The sequence below is a fragment of the Oryx dammah genome, unplaced genomic scaffold (assembly GCF_014754425.2).
Source record: "Oryx dammah isolate SB20612 unplaced genomic scaffold, SCBI_Odam_1.1 HiC_scaffold_29, whole genome shotgun sequence".
Lineage (NCBI taxonomy): Eukaryota > Metazoa > Chordata > Mammalia > Artiodactyla > Bovidae > Oryx > Oryx dammah.
The window spans coordinates 89,809,470-89,825,211 of NW_024070213.1; the positions used below are offsets into that span (position 1 = coordinate 89,809,470).

General features: G+C 52.9%; 1 protein-coding gene across 1 annotated transcript; it reads right to left on the bottom strand.

The window, feature by feature from the left end:
• Positions 1-1,214: 1,214 nt before the first annotated feature.
• Positions 1,215-9,525, bottom strand: KRT71 (keratin 71). Its single transcript, XM_040234203.1, has 9 exons — positions 8,998-9,525; positions 6,376-6,590; positions 5,857-5,917; positions 5,245-5,340; positions 4,734-4,898; positions 4,410-4,535; positions 3,511-3,731; positions 2,840-2,874; positions 1,215-2,035 (listed from the first exon to the last, which is right to left on the bottom strand). The coding sequence occupies exons 1-9, from the start codon at positions 9,442-9,444 to the stop codon at positions 1,824-1,826; spliced, it is 1,578 nt and encodes a 525-aa protein (XP_040090137.1). The 5' UTR covers positions 9,445-9,525; the 3' UTR covers positions 1,215-1,823.
• Positions 9,526-15,742: the final 6,217 nt, after the last annotated feature.

The window sequence follows — 15,742 nt, forward strand, 5'->3', positions numbered from 1 at the left end:
TTCTTCTAAACCTCTCAACTGGAAAGTTCTTTCTGCTGTCTCACCTCAGTCCTTACTTCTGCAAAGGGATGAGAGTGGCAGAGACAGCAGGTGTGTGTGACTCCTTTCCTGAGGAAATGGCAATGTCTCTACCCAGTTCTGGAAGCACGTATACACACTAGCCTCACCTTGTCAACCAGGGAAGCAAAACTTGCTTCTGAGTCTTGATCTGCTTGCCCCTCCTCTACCCACACCTGCTGAAAGGTGGCATTGACTTCCTGGTTGAGGGCAGCCTGGAAGCCCTGACCAGTGGTCACTTCCTGGGTGGTGGGGGGTTCAAGCCTGGCCTTGTGGCCTTGCTCTAAGGCCTAGCCACTACTCTCAAGTTCTATCTGCCAACCTAGCCCATCCATCCTATTATCCAATCCCTCCTCCTCCATCTTTGGAAGCCCTTGTGAACTCCAGGGACTTCCTGGCTGAGGTTTGCCAGCTCTCTATTGTTGCTGTGGAATCCATCCATCTGCCTCCTTATAGCCCTTCCCACCACAGAGCAGGAATGGCCTCCACCACAGTGGGAGCAGGACAGACAGGTGTCTGGGGAAGTGCCAACTGCACACTCACTAAATCTCACAGTCTGCCCCAGCCCAACTCACTCCGCTCCAGCCTGGGCTCAGGCTCCGAAAACTTGTTCCCTATCTTAGATTTTCTAACAGAGGGGCCAGGGGGTTGGGTCCCCACCGGCTCCACCCTTCTCGGGAGATCCACCGCCCTGCCCAGAAGCCAGGACTGTGCGAGTGAGGCACAGGTTGAACAAATGTATATAACTGCCTGCCAAGCCCCCACTGTCTAGGAAACAAGCAGTTCTCAGAACGAGACCAGAGTCTCTGACAAGAGCAGGACCATTTCTGCCAGTGGACACAGGCAAGGCTTTTGTTGAAAGCTGCAAACCAGGCCACACACACACCCTGGCTATGCTTTCTCTTTCTTTCCCCCACGCCCTCTCCCTCTCTCTTCCCAACTCTTCTCCACCCTTCATGTCCCTGCAGCCCAACATGTGCTCCCAGCCCCTCTGCCATGTGGGCTCAGAAAGCATCTTCTTTTCTGCTCTACAGAGAAGATTAACCTGCCCAGGTGATATGCCATGGTGTAATGGGTGTGTCCATGTGCCTGTGTGCTCACATGAGCATCTGAACTGAGGTCTGTGCGCGCACCGTGACCACTCAGAGACCAAGCCATCAGATCGTGCTGTTTATTGAGGATGCAGTGGGAGGGTCTTTAAGGAGAAAGGAGAAATGAAGGGGCCTCCTCTTCCCTGCTTGTGAGTACAGGATAGAAGGAAGAAGGAGTCCCTGAGTTGTACTCAGTCCACTCAGAATGAGTCGTGAGCCAGACAGGGTGGCGTGGGGATGGTTTCGCTTGGTCATCTGTCCTTCAGCCCTCCTTTTCCTGAACACAGAGCCAGCTCCTACCACAAGCAGGAGCTGGGACAAAGGCCCCAGTGTGAGAAGAGGGCCTGGGTCTGAGACCCATGGAGCCAGACAGAGTAATCAGCCACCGAGTCAAAGGCTGTGCAGAGGACAAAAGGCTGGGAGCCCACAGCATGGTTCAGGGACCACAGCCAAGGAGGCAAACTCCAGCATGTGCAAGGAGGAATTTCACCAAGCTTAGCTGTCCACACCTGTCCAGGTTCAGGAAGACACAGTCTGGGAGAAGTGAGCGGCCAAGGCCAGCACCGAAGGTACAGGAACAGGCTGGGCGGGGTTGGGGTGGGGCTGACGGGCTGGGGAGAGCACTTGTGCGCGCGCCAGAGGCGGGACGCAGGGATGGCGGGAGGGCGGCGGGCTCTACCGACTGCCTTTCTTGGAGGGGGCACTCAGGCTGGAGCCCTTCCCCAGGGCATCCTTGTAGTCGGCGGTGGTGCTCCGGCTCCGGCTCTCCCCGCCGCGGACACTGCACACTCCAGAGATGCAGCTGCCGCTGTTGGCCACGTAGCCTCCGCTGACCGAGCTGGGCCGGAAGCCATAGCCGCCGCTGCCGCTGGTGCTGCTGATGATGGCTGCGGGGGGAGAGCAGGGTCAGCACCCGCAGGCACAGCTAGGGGCTGGGCCAGAGCAGGCCGCCTTTCCCCAGGACAGGTGCGGCTCTTCTTGGAACAACAGGTTGGCTGGGGGACCCAGTCACAGTCAACTCCCTCCCCACTGGGGACAATATGGCAGAGACTGCTTTCCCACGCCCTACACTTGGTTTGCCCAGCTTATACTCAATTCAGCTGATTCTTAACTCTCAGAGGTCCACCTCTTTGGTCCAGGTACCCACGGACTCTTGTGTCATTCTGGACACCTCCTGCCTCTTCTGTTAGCCTTTTCTCTAAACTTCTCAGTCTCCAGCCTCTTCCTCCTGCCTCCTGCCAGCTGTCCTCCAGGGGCATCTTTGGGAAGCTACAATTTAACTCTTAACCCTGGTGAGAAATCTAGAGATCTAACAACTATCAACATGACCTCCTAGGTCCATCAGTCCCCGAGCCCAGGTCTGATCATAACCTCGAAACCTGGCTCTCCGGGCCTCTCATCCATACTTATTGTCTTGCACCATGTCCTTTGTTTCCCCATCCCCATGGTGAGAGCCTTCCTAGCTGCCATCCCCTGGGAACAAGGAGACAGTGATAAGTGAGAAGGAGCCCTGGGCTGGGAGTCAGGAGGCCCGATTGCTTGGCCATGCCCTGCTATCTGGCTGTGTGATTTCAGCCAAAGGTTTTCCCTCTCTGGTCCTTAGATTGCTCATCTCCACATGTGGGGTATAACTAAGGCCCTTTCAAGTCCACAGAGTATACAGTTTTAGGTCCAAGCACACAGGTACTTACAGATGCTGACAGGGGAGGGAAATTCTCCTGACATCCTGTTAACAAGGGGAGAAATAAGAGCAAGCAGTCATTCAACCTGCAATCTATTAACCTCAAAGCTAGTGCCCCCACCAGACTAATGTGGGTTTCTGAACTCAGTAGACACCTATGGAAATTCCAGGGCTCCTCTGGCACAGAGCCTGAGAAGCTATGGGGGACACCCTTGAATCTTTGGGATAACCAGGCAACCATCCAAGATAAACCTAATGAGGTTTAACATCTGAGAGACAGCATGACACCTCTCAAAGGTCAGACCCAGGCATTGATCCTTTCCTTCTCCCAAGAGCACTGGGGATGCTGGAGTGGCCACCCATCTCTCTCTTGGACCTGGGCAGTTAAGGAAGATGGAACAAGTAATGGGTTTTTCTTTTTCTTTTTGGCGGGAATGGGAGTGTGCCTAGGTACACACAGGGAAGTTGTGAGGATTGAATGAGCCAATCCACGTAGCACAGTGCCTGGTATGAAGTAAGCACTCATGTCTGGGTAGGTATTATCAATTCTGTTATTTTCCCTAGCATCATCACCTCTTCACTCCCCAAGAACTCATCTTTTCTAGATTAGGATGTGTTGGGCTTTCTCCTTGGGTCCTTCCCCAACCCCCAGGGCCTTCCTGCCATAGCATCCCCCATTACCTGCACTCCTCACTCTCCAGCAGCTTGCGGTAGGTGGCGATCTCCATGTCCAGGGCCAGCTTCAGGCTCATGAGTTCCTGGTACTCGCGCATCATCCTGGCCAGCTCCTCCTTGGACTGGTGCAGGGCGGCCTCCAGCTCGTCCAGCTTGGCCCTGGCATCCTTCAGAGCATTGTCACCCCTCTGTTCGGCGTCAGCGATGGCAGTCTCCAGGTTGGAAGCCTAAACAGGGAATTGGAGAGTTGGAAACCAGAAGGGCTCCCTGGAATCATCCACATCCAAGTTCCACTCATTCTCTGAGATTCTGAAGCAGACACGCCCACCTCCACCTGTCAGACCTCCCTGTTCCTCTTCTAGTTGGAGCCCTTTCTGGCATTGGCAAGTCCTTCCTTAGCTTTGGCTTCACTGCCTTGTGTTTAGACATTGGTGGATGGAAAATAGTGCGTTCTGCAGCCCTGATAGACTCAGCACCACTGGCTTCCCTGCAAAGTCATTTATTTGGCCAGCCTATGCTGAGAATACAAAGTGAGTGAGAGTAGAGCTCAGCCTTCTGCTCTTGACTTTAAAGTCTGGGAGAAGAGACCACTGGAACACTGTATTGAAGGTACAATGTCAGTGGCTGCCCAGTGTGTGGGGTCAGAGACAAGGGCATGGGGAAGGAGATGCTCTAGGATCAACTGTTATTTCCCAAGTGCTTACCACACCCCTGGCACTTGAGCTGCAGTTGAGACACCCCGGGGATGCCTGCTCTAAGGGTTTGATGTGGTGACCTCTTTGGCCCCTTTCCCTTCCTGGGCAGAGATTTGGGAGGCTGACACCCTCAGCCCATTCATCACCTCCGCCCCCACCCCCCACCAGTTGTGCCCATCTGCTCCAGGCAAAGGCAACCAGCCATCTCACCTGCTTCTTCACATTCTCAATCTCTGAGCGGATTCTCTGGATGAGCCGGGTGAGCTCCGAGATCTCATTCTTGGTGTTTTTGAGGTCGTCCCCATGCCGGCCGGCTGCCAGCTGCAACTCCTGGAACTGGGGACCCAAAGAACAGAGCCTTGGTTAGGGGTGATGAGTGTGCTGTGGGAGTGCATGGTGGCTGGGGTTGGTGATGTCATGGGGACAGGCCATGCTGGACACTTAACTGGATATTGTCTCGCTCTAAAAATGATCTGGCCCAGCCCTCCTATTGAAGGGGATCACCCTCCCTGGCCTGGCCTCAGCCCAGCTCACCTTGGTCTGGTACAGTGCCTCAGCCTCAGCCTTGCTCTTCAGGGCAATGTCCTCATACTGGGCGCGGACCTCGTCAATAATACTGTCCAGGTTCAGGTCGCGGTTGTTGTCCATGGACAGGATGACAGACATGTCGCTGATGTGGGACTGGATCTGAGCGATCTCCTGCAGGGGAAGCAGCGATGGTCTCAAGATGTGACTGATGGGGGTCAACAACCTCCCTCATAAGGTGAACAAATCCCAGTGATGCCATTTAGAGGCTCCAAACCAAGACTGCAGCTCACGGTGCATAGTGAGCCCCCTCTAGGCCCCAGACAGAGACCCGCTGCCAGGGAGGTAAGGCCAGGACCACTTCCCTCCCACCCAGAGAGTGGAGGTGAGGAGCCTCTCAGGGCTGAAATGGAGATGAATAGATGAGAGCAGGGGCCTGGGTGTCCCTCCTGGGTGTCTCAGGATAGAGTCTTACCCTAATGGTAGCCCTCAGAGGGGTGGAATGGAGAGACAGACTTACAGCTTCATAGAGACACTTGAAGAACTTGATCTCCTGGTCCATGGAGTCCACCTTGGCCTGCAACTCCACCTTATTGGCATAAGCCGCATCCACATCCTGAAAGATAGCCCAGCCATCCCCAGGTCACCGCCACTGCAGCCAAGAAGCAACACACACCACAGGCTGCTCCCTTGCACAGGGAACTAGCCACCTCTCCTCTTTGGGAGGCTCATGAGAAAGGGGAGGAAGGAGCAGAGGGCCCAGCCCTGCCCCATCCTGCGAATGGGCTCTCTTGGCAGTAGGGATGGGGTGCCCAGCTAAGAAAAGGAGCCCCAGCAGGCTGCTGTCAGTCATCCTGTGGCATCCAAGCCAGGCCTGCAGCTGCAGGGGACTTCCGTGTGCTGTCCTCTGCTGTTCTTCACTGTGGGAGAATTCTGCCCCCACTAAGCACTCAAGAATGCCCCCATCCTGTCTTTTTTCCCTTCTTGGATAGTCTTGCATTGTGGTTTTCCCCTGCCTTCCCCTCACCATTTTGGAACAAGCTCACTTTCTTTGAAAGCAGAGCACACTGGCAGGCTCAGCTCCACCAGATCCCAGGCCAGCCCCAGACCCCAGACCAGCTGACCCCCTTACCTTCTTGAGCAGCACAAACTCATTCTCTGCCGCTGTCCGCCTGTTGATTTCTTCCTCATACCTGTGGGAATGCCAGGGCTTTTTTGGTTAATATGTCTCACTGAGAACCCTCACTTGCCCAGGGAAGATCCTGAGCTGGGGGCAGTGTGCTTGACAGAGGGCACAGATGCTGGAGGGCCTGCAGAGTCCAGGGCCTGTGGGGCCAGCCAGGCAAGAAGGCTTCCTGGAGGAGGGGATATGATCACCAATTTTGGAAGAAGGAGATTGTTGGAGATTCAGCTTCAAAAATGAGGAAGAGCATGTGGTGTGAACATCCTGAAGGAAACCACCCATCTGTCCCAAGTGCCAGGCTGGAGGATCAGGGAGCAAGTCCCAGAGCTTTCTTGGGGTGATTCTGCTTGTTATGACAAGGAACACTGCCCCCTGCCTCCAGAAACTTCAAGCTGGGATAGCTGCCCACTCCTGCTCAAAAGGGACAGGGAGAGTCATGTAGCTACAGGGAGTCCCCTCCCCACTCACCTCTTCTTGTAGTCCTCCACCACGTCCCGTACACTCCTCAGCTCCGAGTCCAGCCTCACCCGGTCCCCAGACAGTGTCTCCAGCTGCTTCCGCAGGTTGCTGATGTAGCCCTCGAGGATGGGCTCTAGGTTGTTCTTACAGTTGTTCAGGTCCAGCTGCTGCAGCAGCTCCCACTTGGTCTCCAGCACCTGGTTCTGCTGCTCCAGGAACCTCACCTGAAACCCAATGCCCAGAAATGTTGAGCCTCCATGGAAACCATCACACCCGTCACTTCTAGGGCACTGGGCAAAGCAGTCCCCCTGCATTTTCTCCTCTACCCCTCACAACAGCTATTTGAGGTGCATGCATCTTTAACCTTATTTTGTGGAAAGGAAACTGAGAAGTTGACCTCTCCCAAGGTCCAGTGGTTTAATAAATATCAGAGCCCAGAACTGAACCCAGATATATGTTCCAATAACCCATGCATCTGATCACTCTGAACCCACTATGGCCAAACCAGTCCAGGGCAGGGGTGAGCCTGAATTTACTGCAACAGAGTCAGGCTGAATCCATCTTTGGAAAGGCTGACCACTCAAAAGACAGGAGACTGCTCTTCATTTTCCAGTATTTCATGATCAAGAGGCTCAATGGACCAAGAACTCCTGGGTGTTCTAAATTCCTTCATCAGAGTCCAGCTCCATCTTCCTCAAGGCCTCTTCCTACTCCCCTAGCCCTGCTCCTCAGAACCATCTTCCCTAGAGCAAACTTGGCTCATGGAGCAAGATGGACAGCCAGAACTCCCATGCCATTGCAGTCTCACTCGGCCAGGAAGCTGACCAGAGCTGGTGGATCTGCAGCCACTGCTCTTGTTTGGTTTGGGTTGATTTTTGGTTTTTCTGTCTTGAATGTGACTTCTCTTAATCGTATGTGAGCATAGCTACTTTAAACAAGGTTGTGTTCCTTAAAGTCAGAAACACAGGACATCAGAAAACTGTCTGGGCTTCAGTGTTGAGGTGGGATTGGTCACCAAACAGCTTGCTTCCAGCATCTCCTCCAGCATTTGGTTTGGTTTAAGCAATCCTGACTCTTTCAAGTCTATCCATAAGACTGAGTATTCACCACAGAGAAAACCATACACCCAGGACAGTACAATGCATATCTGGACCCCACATCTGGATGGCTGATAGGATGTACCCATTGCCCCTGGCTTCCTGGGCTTATGGGATTGTACTCCTCTAGGGACCAAAATTATTTAGGAAACCTCCAGGCGTTTGAGCCCAGAGGCACCCCAGACAGACCACCTTTTTCACAGACGTGACTATCTTCATGCTTGTCTTTCTTTCCATGTCTCCAGACTTTCACTCCTTAATGAGGTTTGACCAACTCAGCCCAAGGTCAGTCCACTCCCACCTCCCCAGACCCCAAACCTCAGAATACTTTGCTCTTCTAGATGTGAAAAGGCTTAAGGGGTAAGAAGCCGCAGAGACAGTGCAGCCCCTGAAGTGAGCAGAGGCATCAGGAACTGCTCCAAACTGGAGTCCAGAGCTGTGGGGATGCAAGGTTTTGATGGCCATTGACTGTTACAACATAGGCTTTGTCCTGGGCTGACCCACCCTTGGTGCCTGACTGTCATGTAGCCAGCAGAGTCCTCCAGTGCCCAGTACTGGGTCTGGAGTCAGGAGGCTGAGCCTCCAACTGCACCTTCCCTTGCCCGGAGATGACCTTGGGCATGGCATTGCCCCTTGCCTTTGTTGACTTGCAAAATGGGAGCAATCATTTCTTATCTGCAAAAAGGCAGGACCTATCTGGACTGGATGATCCCTTGAGGCTTCTTCCAGACCTTTGATTTTTCTCCTTCCCAACACCCCTCCTTCAGCTTTCAGAGATAAAAATGATAATAACAGTAACCGCCATCTGGGGAGTACCTAGCATGCATCAGGCATCATGCCAGGATCTTCACATGCATTTTCTTTCACAAATCTGATAGTGGCCCCAAGAGGTAGGTTATTATCTTCATGGTGGAGATGAGGAAACAGAGGCATAAACAGGGTGGATGACTCTCCACCCGTCCACACAGCTGGCTACGTGACTGGCTTAGCCACACAAAGTCACACAGCTGGTCAGTGATGGGGCCAAGGTGGAAACCAGGTCTGACTTCAGAGCGCTGTGGAGACCTCGTCCCCACCGTGCTCTTCTGCCTCTCGAGAGAGTCCTCACCCACCAAAACTAAAGCCCATGGCCAAGCCACACATGAAGGACCATTCGCTGGTGCTCCCAGTCCTAGGACTAAAGGATGAGCTCAGTTTGCAATGATAGGAGGAGGACAGCTTTCCTGGCCCCTTCCTGTTTATAGCCTGCTTGGGCCCAGGCTTAGCAGTAGCACCAAGCCAGCTCTCAAGAGTTAGAAGCAAGGGTCTGTCTTCTCTTTGGAGCTCCTTTCAGTAACCCTGACAAGCCTCTGCCAGTAGAGATTGACCTACCTGTCTTTTCTCAGGGAAGACTATACAGGAAACCTTAATTCGGTCACCCTGGATTACATGCCTTCCCATTTCTAATCTCAATCCCTCTTGCTGCAACAAAACTCATGTTCCAAGAAGAAAAGACAAGGGCTGTTTACAGGTCCCCAGGTCCTAGCAGACCCACCTTGTCGATGAAGGAGGCGAACTTGTTGTTCAGAGCCTTGATCTGCTCCCGCTCCTGGGCACGCACTTTCTGGATCTCGGGGTCCAGCTCCACATTGAGGGGGGCCAGGAGGCTCTCGTTGACAGTGACCTGGTGGATGCCTCCAGGTGGGCACACAGTTGGGCATATGGGCCCCAGGGCCACGCTGCCAAACATGCTGCCGGCGAAACCACTGGCCCGGCCCCGGCCAAATCCGTAACCTCCACTCTTCCCACTGCCGCTGGCAACGTTGAAGGAGATGCTCCGGACGCCACCCAGGCTGTAAAGGCTCCGACTTCCGAAGCCCCCACTGAGCCCTTTGCCTCCTGCCCGGTAGGAGGACGTGCTGCCTCCGGAGAGCACAGCTGAGCAGCCGCTGAAACCTCCCTTGGCAGCAGCTCCTGCCTTGCAGGTGAATTGGCGGCTCATGCTTCTGATGGAGATGGAGCTTGGATGCTGGAGGAACGAAGGCAAATTCCCACACGGTTCTGCAGGTTGCAGTGAGGACTGGCAGGTGTCCTCCTTTATATGCGCTTGGCACTGGGGCTCGTGGCTGGCCAGTCAAGAGCTTAATTCATGGGTTTGGCTTGCCTGCGAGCAAGAAGTCATTTTCTCTGTGCTGAGCTAGAGATCAAGCCTCCCCACCTCTGAAACAACATGAAACCATCAAATTGCTGGGCTTGCAAGCCTTGCTCATGTAATTTGGGTCTTATCTAATTAACCTGCTGTTATAGGGTAATTTGCCCCAGGCCCCAGCCTCTCCAGGGGGGTGTCATTGGCTCTTCATCATCTCTATCCTGATGAATCTTCTCTTGGCTATGGGCTTCCTCTTGGGGACCAGGGGGAGCAGATGGACTGCCCTGGACACGGAAGGTTGCTGGGTAGAATATCTGGGAGCTCTAACCATAGCTGTGTCCTCTTCTTTCATGGAAAGGGGCCATTCATTGAGTTGTTCACCCTTCCCTCAGGTCCCCTGAGACACACTCCACTCCATGGCCTCATCTCCTAACCCACAGAGGACAGTAGCTCTCTCTGTGGAGTATCAGGGGTGGAGTGACCCTCTCCCTGGCAAGTGACATGAACAGCTCAGGCCAGAGTCAACCCTGGACACAGCGGGTCCTTGAGCTTCTGTAAGTTCTCCAAGAAATGGGATTGCCACACTTCACCCCTCTCAAACTCTCAAAACAAGACAGGTTAGAGGCTGTGCAAATGATGTCTAGGGCTTCCGAAGTGGCTCAGCAGTAAAGACTCCACCTGGCAATGCAACAGCTGCAGGAGACACGAGTTCAATCCTTGGGTCCGGAAGATCCCTGGAGGAGGCAGTGGCAACATGCTGCAGTATCCTTGCCAGGAAAATCCCATGGACAAAGGAGCCTGCCTGGCTACAGTCCATGGAGTCGCAAAGAGTCAGGCCTGACTGAGTGACTGAGCATGCCTGCACACAGGGATGTCTAGCCCTTCAAGCACCTGGGCAGAATGAAGACGATGAGGAGGATGGCGTCAGGCAGGTGGGGGAGAAATTCCCAGAGTCCATTGGGAAGAGATATGGACACAGTGGACAGAGGCTCGTCCAGGGCCTGGAGGTTTCAGGGGAAGCCTCCTGAACATCCATTTTGTCACGTACGTCTCTCCCCCAATGTGTATTTGCTAATAAGATGTGGAGCAACTTGGTCAGGAACCATCTGTTTAAAATTGAAATGAAGAAGTTATGTATGGCAAAACCAATACAGAATTGTAAAGTAAAAAAAAAAAAAAAAGAAATGAAAAAAAAAAAACTATTAACAATTAAAAAAAAGAAAAGAAGTTACTGTCAAGATGAGACTAGACTTCCATCACATCCCTCAACACCCAGGCAAGCCAAGGGTCAAGGTCTGGCCCAGAGCGGGGCTCAGGGAGCCCTGTGCATCCTGCTTCAGACACTCCTGGGGTCCCTGCCCCAGACTCTGCCTGTGGTCCCCTCCCTCCTGCGTCCCTGGCTCCCGCAGTGGACCCCAGTGCTCCCCCGTGATCACCCCTGCGACTGCAGCCCCAGCTCTGCCCATGGCTGGCTCTGCCTCTGAAGATTGCCATTTCCCAAAGATACCTGCTGGGGCCCCATGGGTGGCCTGTGATTCTCAGCTGGGTGTGGACACGGAAGAGAAGAGAATCTGGGGCCAGGCTGGTCTGGGGCTGTCTGGCACTTTGTTTAGGGGGTTGGCCTGAAATCCCTCACCCCACCGGCCGCATGCTCCTTCCCAGCCTCCCCCTGCCATTTTGTCTGGGTGGTTCACCAGAATTTCTCTTTCCCTCCCTTCTCTCCTCCCATCTCCTGTCTCCGTCCTGCCTTATCCCTCCTCTCCATTTTCCATCCTTCCTTTCTTCTTTCCCTCTCGCTCTGCTGCTCCCTCCTCTCAGCCTCTTCCTGGAGGTCTTCCTGGGCTAGCAGAGCCCACGTCTGACTCTCCCATCTCCCTCACCCCTTGGCATGTTCTTGCCCTGTGCCAGAAGGACAGGGACTCTGCGGGCAGCTCCATGAGCTTCCTCTGAAGCCTGCATCGCGTGTCATCGCATCTTCCTTCGTAAGGAGGGTAGAAGTTTCCCAGACACCCCCTAGTAGGCACCTCTGCTCCTCCTCTTCTCCCTCAATAAATCTCCACTGTGCACTATGTGTCAGGCAGTGTGCCCAGGAGCTTGTGGTGCAGCACTCAAGGCCTTTTTCAGCTCTTGGAAACAAGTCCTCACACGAGGGTGGTCCCCTCCATGGTTTCGCCAGCTGTCTGTTTCTCTGATAGGCATGGCGGCTCCCTAGCACAGCCTTCAGGGTCCCTGCAGCTGCCACCCCACCTCCACCCCAGCCAGCAACCTCCTTCCTGGCTGCTCCTTTGCTCTGCCAAGGACAACCACAGGGCTCATCTTCAAATACCTTCACATTTTTACCAAACTGTTCTTACTCAGCCTCAAACACCCTCTCTCCCCATCTTTTCTGGTCCAAATCCTTTCAGTCTTTCAAAATCCTGCTTACACTCCTGGATTTAGCCCCCAATCCAGGACTCCTCTGTCCATTGACTGCAGTGTGGAGGCTGCCATGTTCCCTAGGGCCAGGGGCCTGGGAGAGGGTTCCATGGCCCCTAGTTGACTCCTCCCTCTGTATCTTCCTCAGGGCACAGGACTAGCCTCTGGTCATACTTCCCAGGAGTGAGAGGATTGACAATGGTTTGAACAGCCACCAAACTGCTGGGATGGTGCATCTTTGGGAGCCTCTGCACTTGCATCTGCCTCAAATGGCACCAGGTAAAAGCCCAGGCTCCGGGAGCTGGCTCCCAAGGTCTGAATCCCACGGTACCACCCAGCATGTCTTCACCTCTTGAAGCCTCTGCTTCCCAGCTCTAAATGGGATCACAGTTCTTCATGGATGGACTTCCCCGGTAGTCCAGTGGTTAAGATACCCTGCTTCCATCACAGCGGGTATGGGTTCAATCCCCGGCCAAGGAACTAAGATCCCGCATGCTACATGGTATAGCCAAAACAAATAGAAAAATAAATACATTTAAAAAGAAAAACAACAAAAATAAAAAGATTTCTCATGAGGTAGTTGTGGTGATTACATGTATTAATTCATGTAAATCCTTGGTAACTGCCTGGTGTATTTCAGTGCTCAATAAGTATTAATCAATGACCAAAAGTAGAATTTAGGAATCAGCCTGTCCTCTCTTTTCCTCCTCTCTCCCCTTCCTTTCCAGAGCAACAGATGTCTAGATTAGCACACTCCCATACAGTGTTATCTGCTGTTGGGTGACCTGGAGTAGGTGGTGTTCCCAAAGGTCCCAGGCTCCAGGAATCTCTCTGTTCAGACCATCCCTGGTAATGGAAAATTCTCCATTAGAAATAATAATAGCCACTGTCTAATAAGTGTTTCTAGCTACAAGATTTGACAGGAAGCATTTTTCAAATATTAAGTATATTGATGCGTGCATGCTAAGTTGCTTCTGTCGTGTCCAACTGTTTCTGACCCTAGGGACCATAGCCCTCCAAGCTCCTCTGTCCATGGGATTCTCCAGGCAAGAATACTGAGCTGGGTAGCCATTCCTTTCTCCAGGGGATCCTCCCAACCCAGGGATCGAATCTGCGTCTCCTGTGGGTCCTGCATTACAGGGGGATTCTTTACCACTGAACCACCAGGAGAAGCCCAACTATATTGATACTGATCCCTTTATCACTCACTGAGCACCTACCAAGTGCTGAGGGAGGCAATAAAAGGCACTCTGCCCTCAGAGAACTTAGTTTCTGGATTCCTGGAAAAAGCATCTCATCAAGCTATTAACAAGTCATTAACACCTTAGTATAAATTAGTTAATTAGATACTGGCCATTAGGAATGAAACACCCAATTTTGTTGATGCGGATGATAGAAGAGGAAGGAGGAACATTCTGGACCACTCACAGGAAGGGTGGGCCCAGGTGGGGCTCCTGGGGTGCTTACTGGTGTTTTTGCCGCAGGGATAAAGGGAGGTACTAAAGAAAATCAGCACAGAGCTATAGTTCACCAAGGTTATAAAGGCCCTGCCCCAGACTCAACTGAGACCTGAGCAAACTTATGGGCAAGAGGAGACAGAGTCCCTGCCTGGGGAGGCTGGTAAGGGAGACGGGATGGGATCTACCACGCCCCACGTCCCGTCTTCATCTTCCCCTCATGCCCTTTGCAGTACTGGGGTGGCTATTTCCTGTCTGTATGTGTGCGCTCAGTTGCTCAGTCATGTCTGACTTTTTGCGACCCCATGGACTGTAGCCCGCCAGGCTCCTCTGTCTCTGGGATTTTCCAGGCAAGAATACTGAAGTGGGTTGTCATTTCCTTCTCCAGATCTTCCTGACCCAGGGATGGAACCTATGTCTCCTGCATTGGCAGGCGGATTCTTTTTACCACTAATCCACCTGGGAAGCCCTGCCCAGTTTTCCAGTGGGAATTAAATTCTGAGAGATGATGGGCCAGGCATGGAGGTCTCTGAGCTGCAGTTCTACTCACCTGTGAATTGGCAGGAAAAGTATGTTCAATCAGGGACTCAAACCCCAGGTTACCAAGAACATCTAGCTTGAACGTTCAAGGGAATTTTAAGTTGCTTGCTAAGTGAATTACATTTATATGGCTCTTGGTTTTATAACTAAATGTTTTGTTCACTTTACACAAAGAATCTGTAGCTTTCTCTATGTTTTTGTCTCTACATCTGTGAGGATGATCAGCTTTGCGTGTTCCTGTGATTCCATGGCCTCCGCAGGATCCATTGGCCCCTCATTCTCAGCATTCTGGGGCCCTATAAGCCTCCAGAGAAGGTTTGAGAGAGAGAAGAGTTAGAAAATCTAGTATAATCCCAGAGGGTATTTGCTGGGTGAGAGGAAAAGGGAATGCACAGAGGAGAGGCAAGACCTGTGGACACTGAATCCACAAGGACTACCTGGAGGAAGGGGTTTGAATGTCAGTCTTTCAAGGAAAAAAAGGTTTGGGTAGACTCTTCCTGAGGAGGAGTAAAAGCAACCCAGGCTGCCAGGAGGAAGGGCATTTGTGAGGGAAAGACCCTTCAGGCTGGCGTGATTATGAGTGAAGGGAGACCGTGGGTTGAGGGACTCTGGACCCCACCCTGTGCATGAGACAGGGTGAGTGAGAGCTATTGAGGGCTCTTGAGCCAGACAGAGTCTGAGCCACACATGTTTAAGGAAGCAGAATCTAACTGATGTAGGAGTGGGGTGGGGGAGGCTGGAGGTACTGAGAATGGGGCAGGTGGTTCTCGGAGCAAATAATTGTCTCCAAAATTAGGGAGAATGAGCTGGGCTATTTCGGAGAAGGCAATGGCGCCCCACTCCAGTACAATTGCCTGGAAAATCCCATGGACAGAGGAGCCTGGTAGGCTGCAGTCCATGGGGTCGCACAGAGTTGGACATGACTGAAGCGACTTAGCAGCAGCAGCAGCAGAGCTGGGCTATTTGGATGACATCAGTTCCGGTCCTGCCAGCCTGCTCAGCAGATGGACTCAGGAAAAGAGCATGTTGTCTACGAATCCCACACAAGTACGCCCTTCATCCCCCTACATCCTCCTATAGTTTCAGGCAGGCAGGGCATTCAGCCCCACGCCTGGCAGCTGGAGCACAGCCCCTGGGGGACTTGGCCATGGCCAGAGCCATCCATCTGGGGGCAGGACAGCTGTTTAGCAGGTCTGCAGCTGGCAAGGCTGAAGGTGAGCTCATGCCAGAGGAGCTGGGGTATAAAAGCCAAGGAAGACTGTCCTCCCAGACACTTGGCTCTGCTCCCACCCTGCTATTTGGTTGCCAGAGAAATGCCTTCCAGGGCTGCCCCATCCCCCTCACTTCCTCCTTGCTCAACTCCATGGCCAAGGCCATCTCCTTTGAGCTTTGCTGGTCATCTCCTTTCTCTAGCCCACCCCAAGCCTCTGGCAAGGTGTGTGGACTCAGGACTGTGCATCCAGGCCCTGGTCATGTGACCAGGGTAGGTCTCCCAACTTCCTAAGCCTCTGTTTCTACATCTCTAAAACAGGGGGTACTAATACCTGCTCCGCCTGCTCCCCGAGGTGGATGGGAGGCATCTTGTAAATAATAATGATGATGGTAATGATACTGGCAAACACACAGGGTGGGCTCTGCAGGACACTGCTCTAAGCACTACATACGTATTAACTCATTTAATTCTCACTGCAGTCCTGTGAGGCAAGTACTGTTATTATCCCCATCTTATAGATGAAGAT

Excerpts from the sequence above, each read along its gene's own strand:
- KRT71 (XM_040234203.1), bottom strand. The coding sequence starts at position 9,444 with ATGAGCCGCCAATTCACCTGCAAGGCAGGAGCTGCTGCCAAGGGAGGT. Across the intron at positions 5,341-5,856 it reads AGTTTGTGCTGCTCAAGAAG|GATGTGGATGCGGCTTATGC; the intron begins GTAAGGGGGTCA and ends GCTATCTTTCAG. Across the intron at positions 4,899-5,244 it reads TCAAGTGTCTCTATGAAGCT|GAGATCGCTCAGATCCAGTC; the intron begins GTAAGTCTGTCT and ends CTTCCCCTGCAG.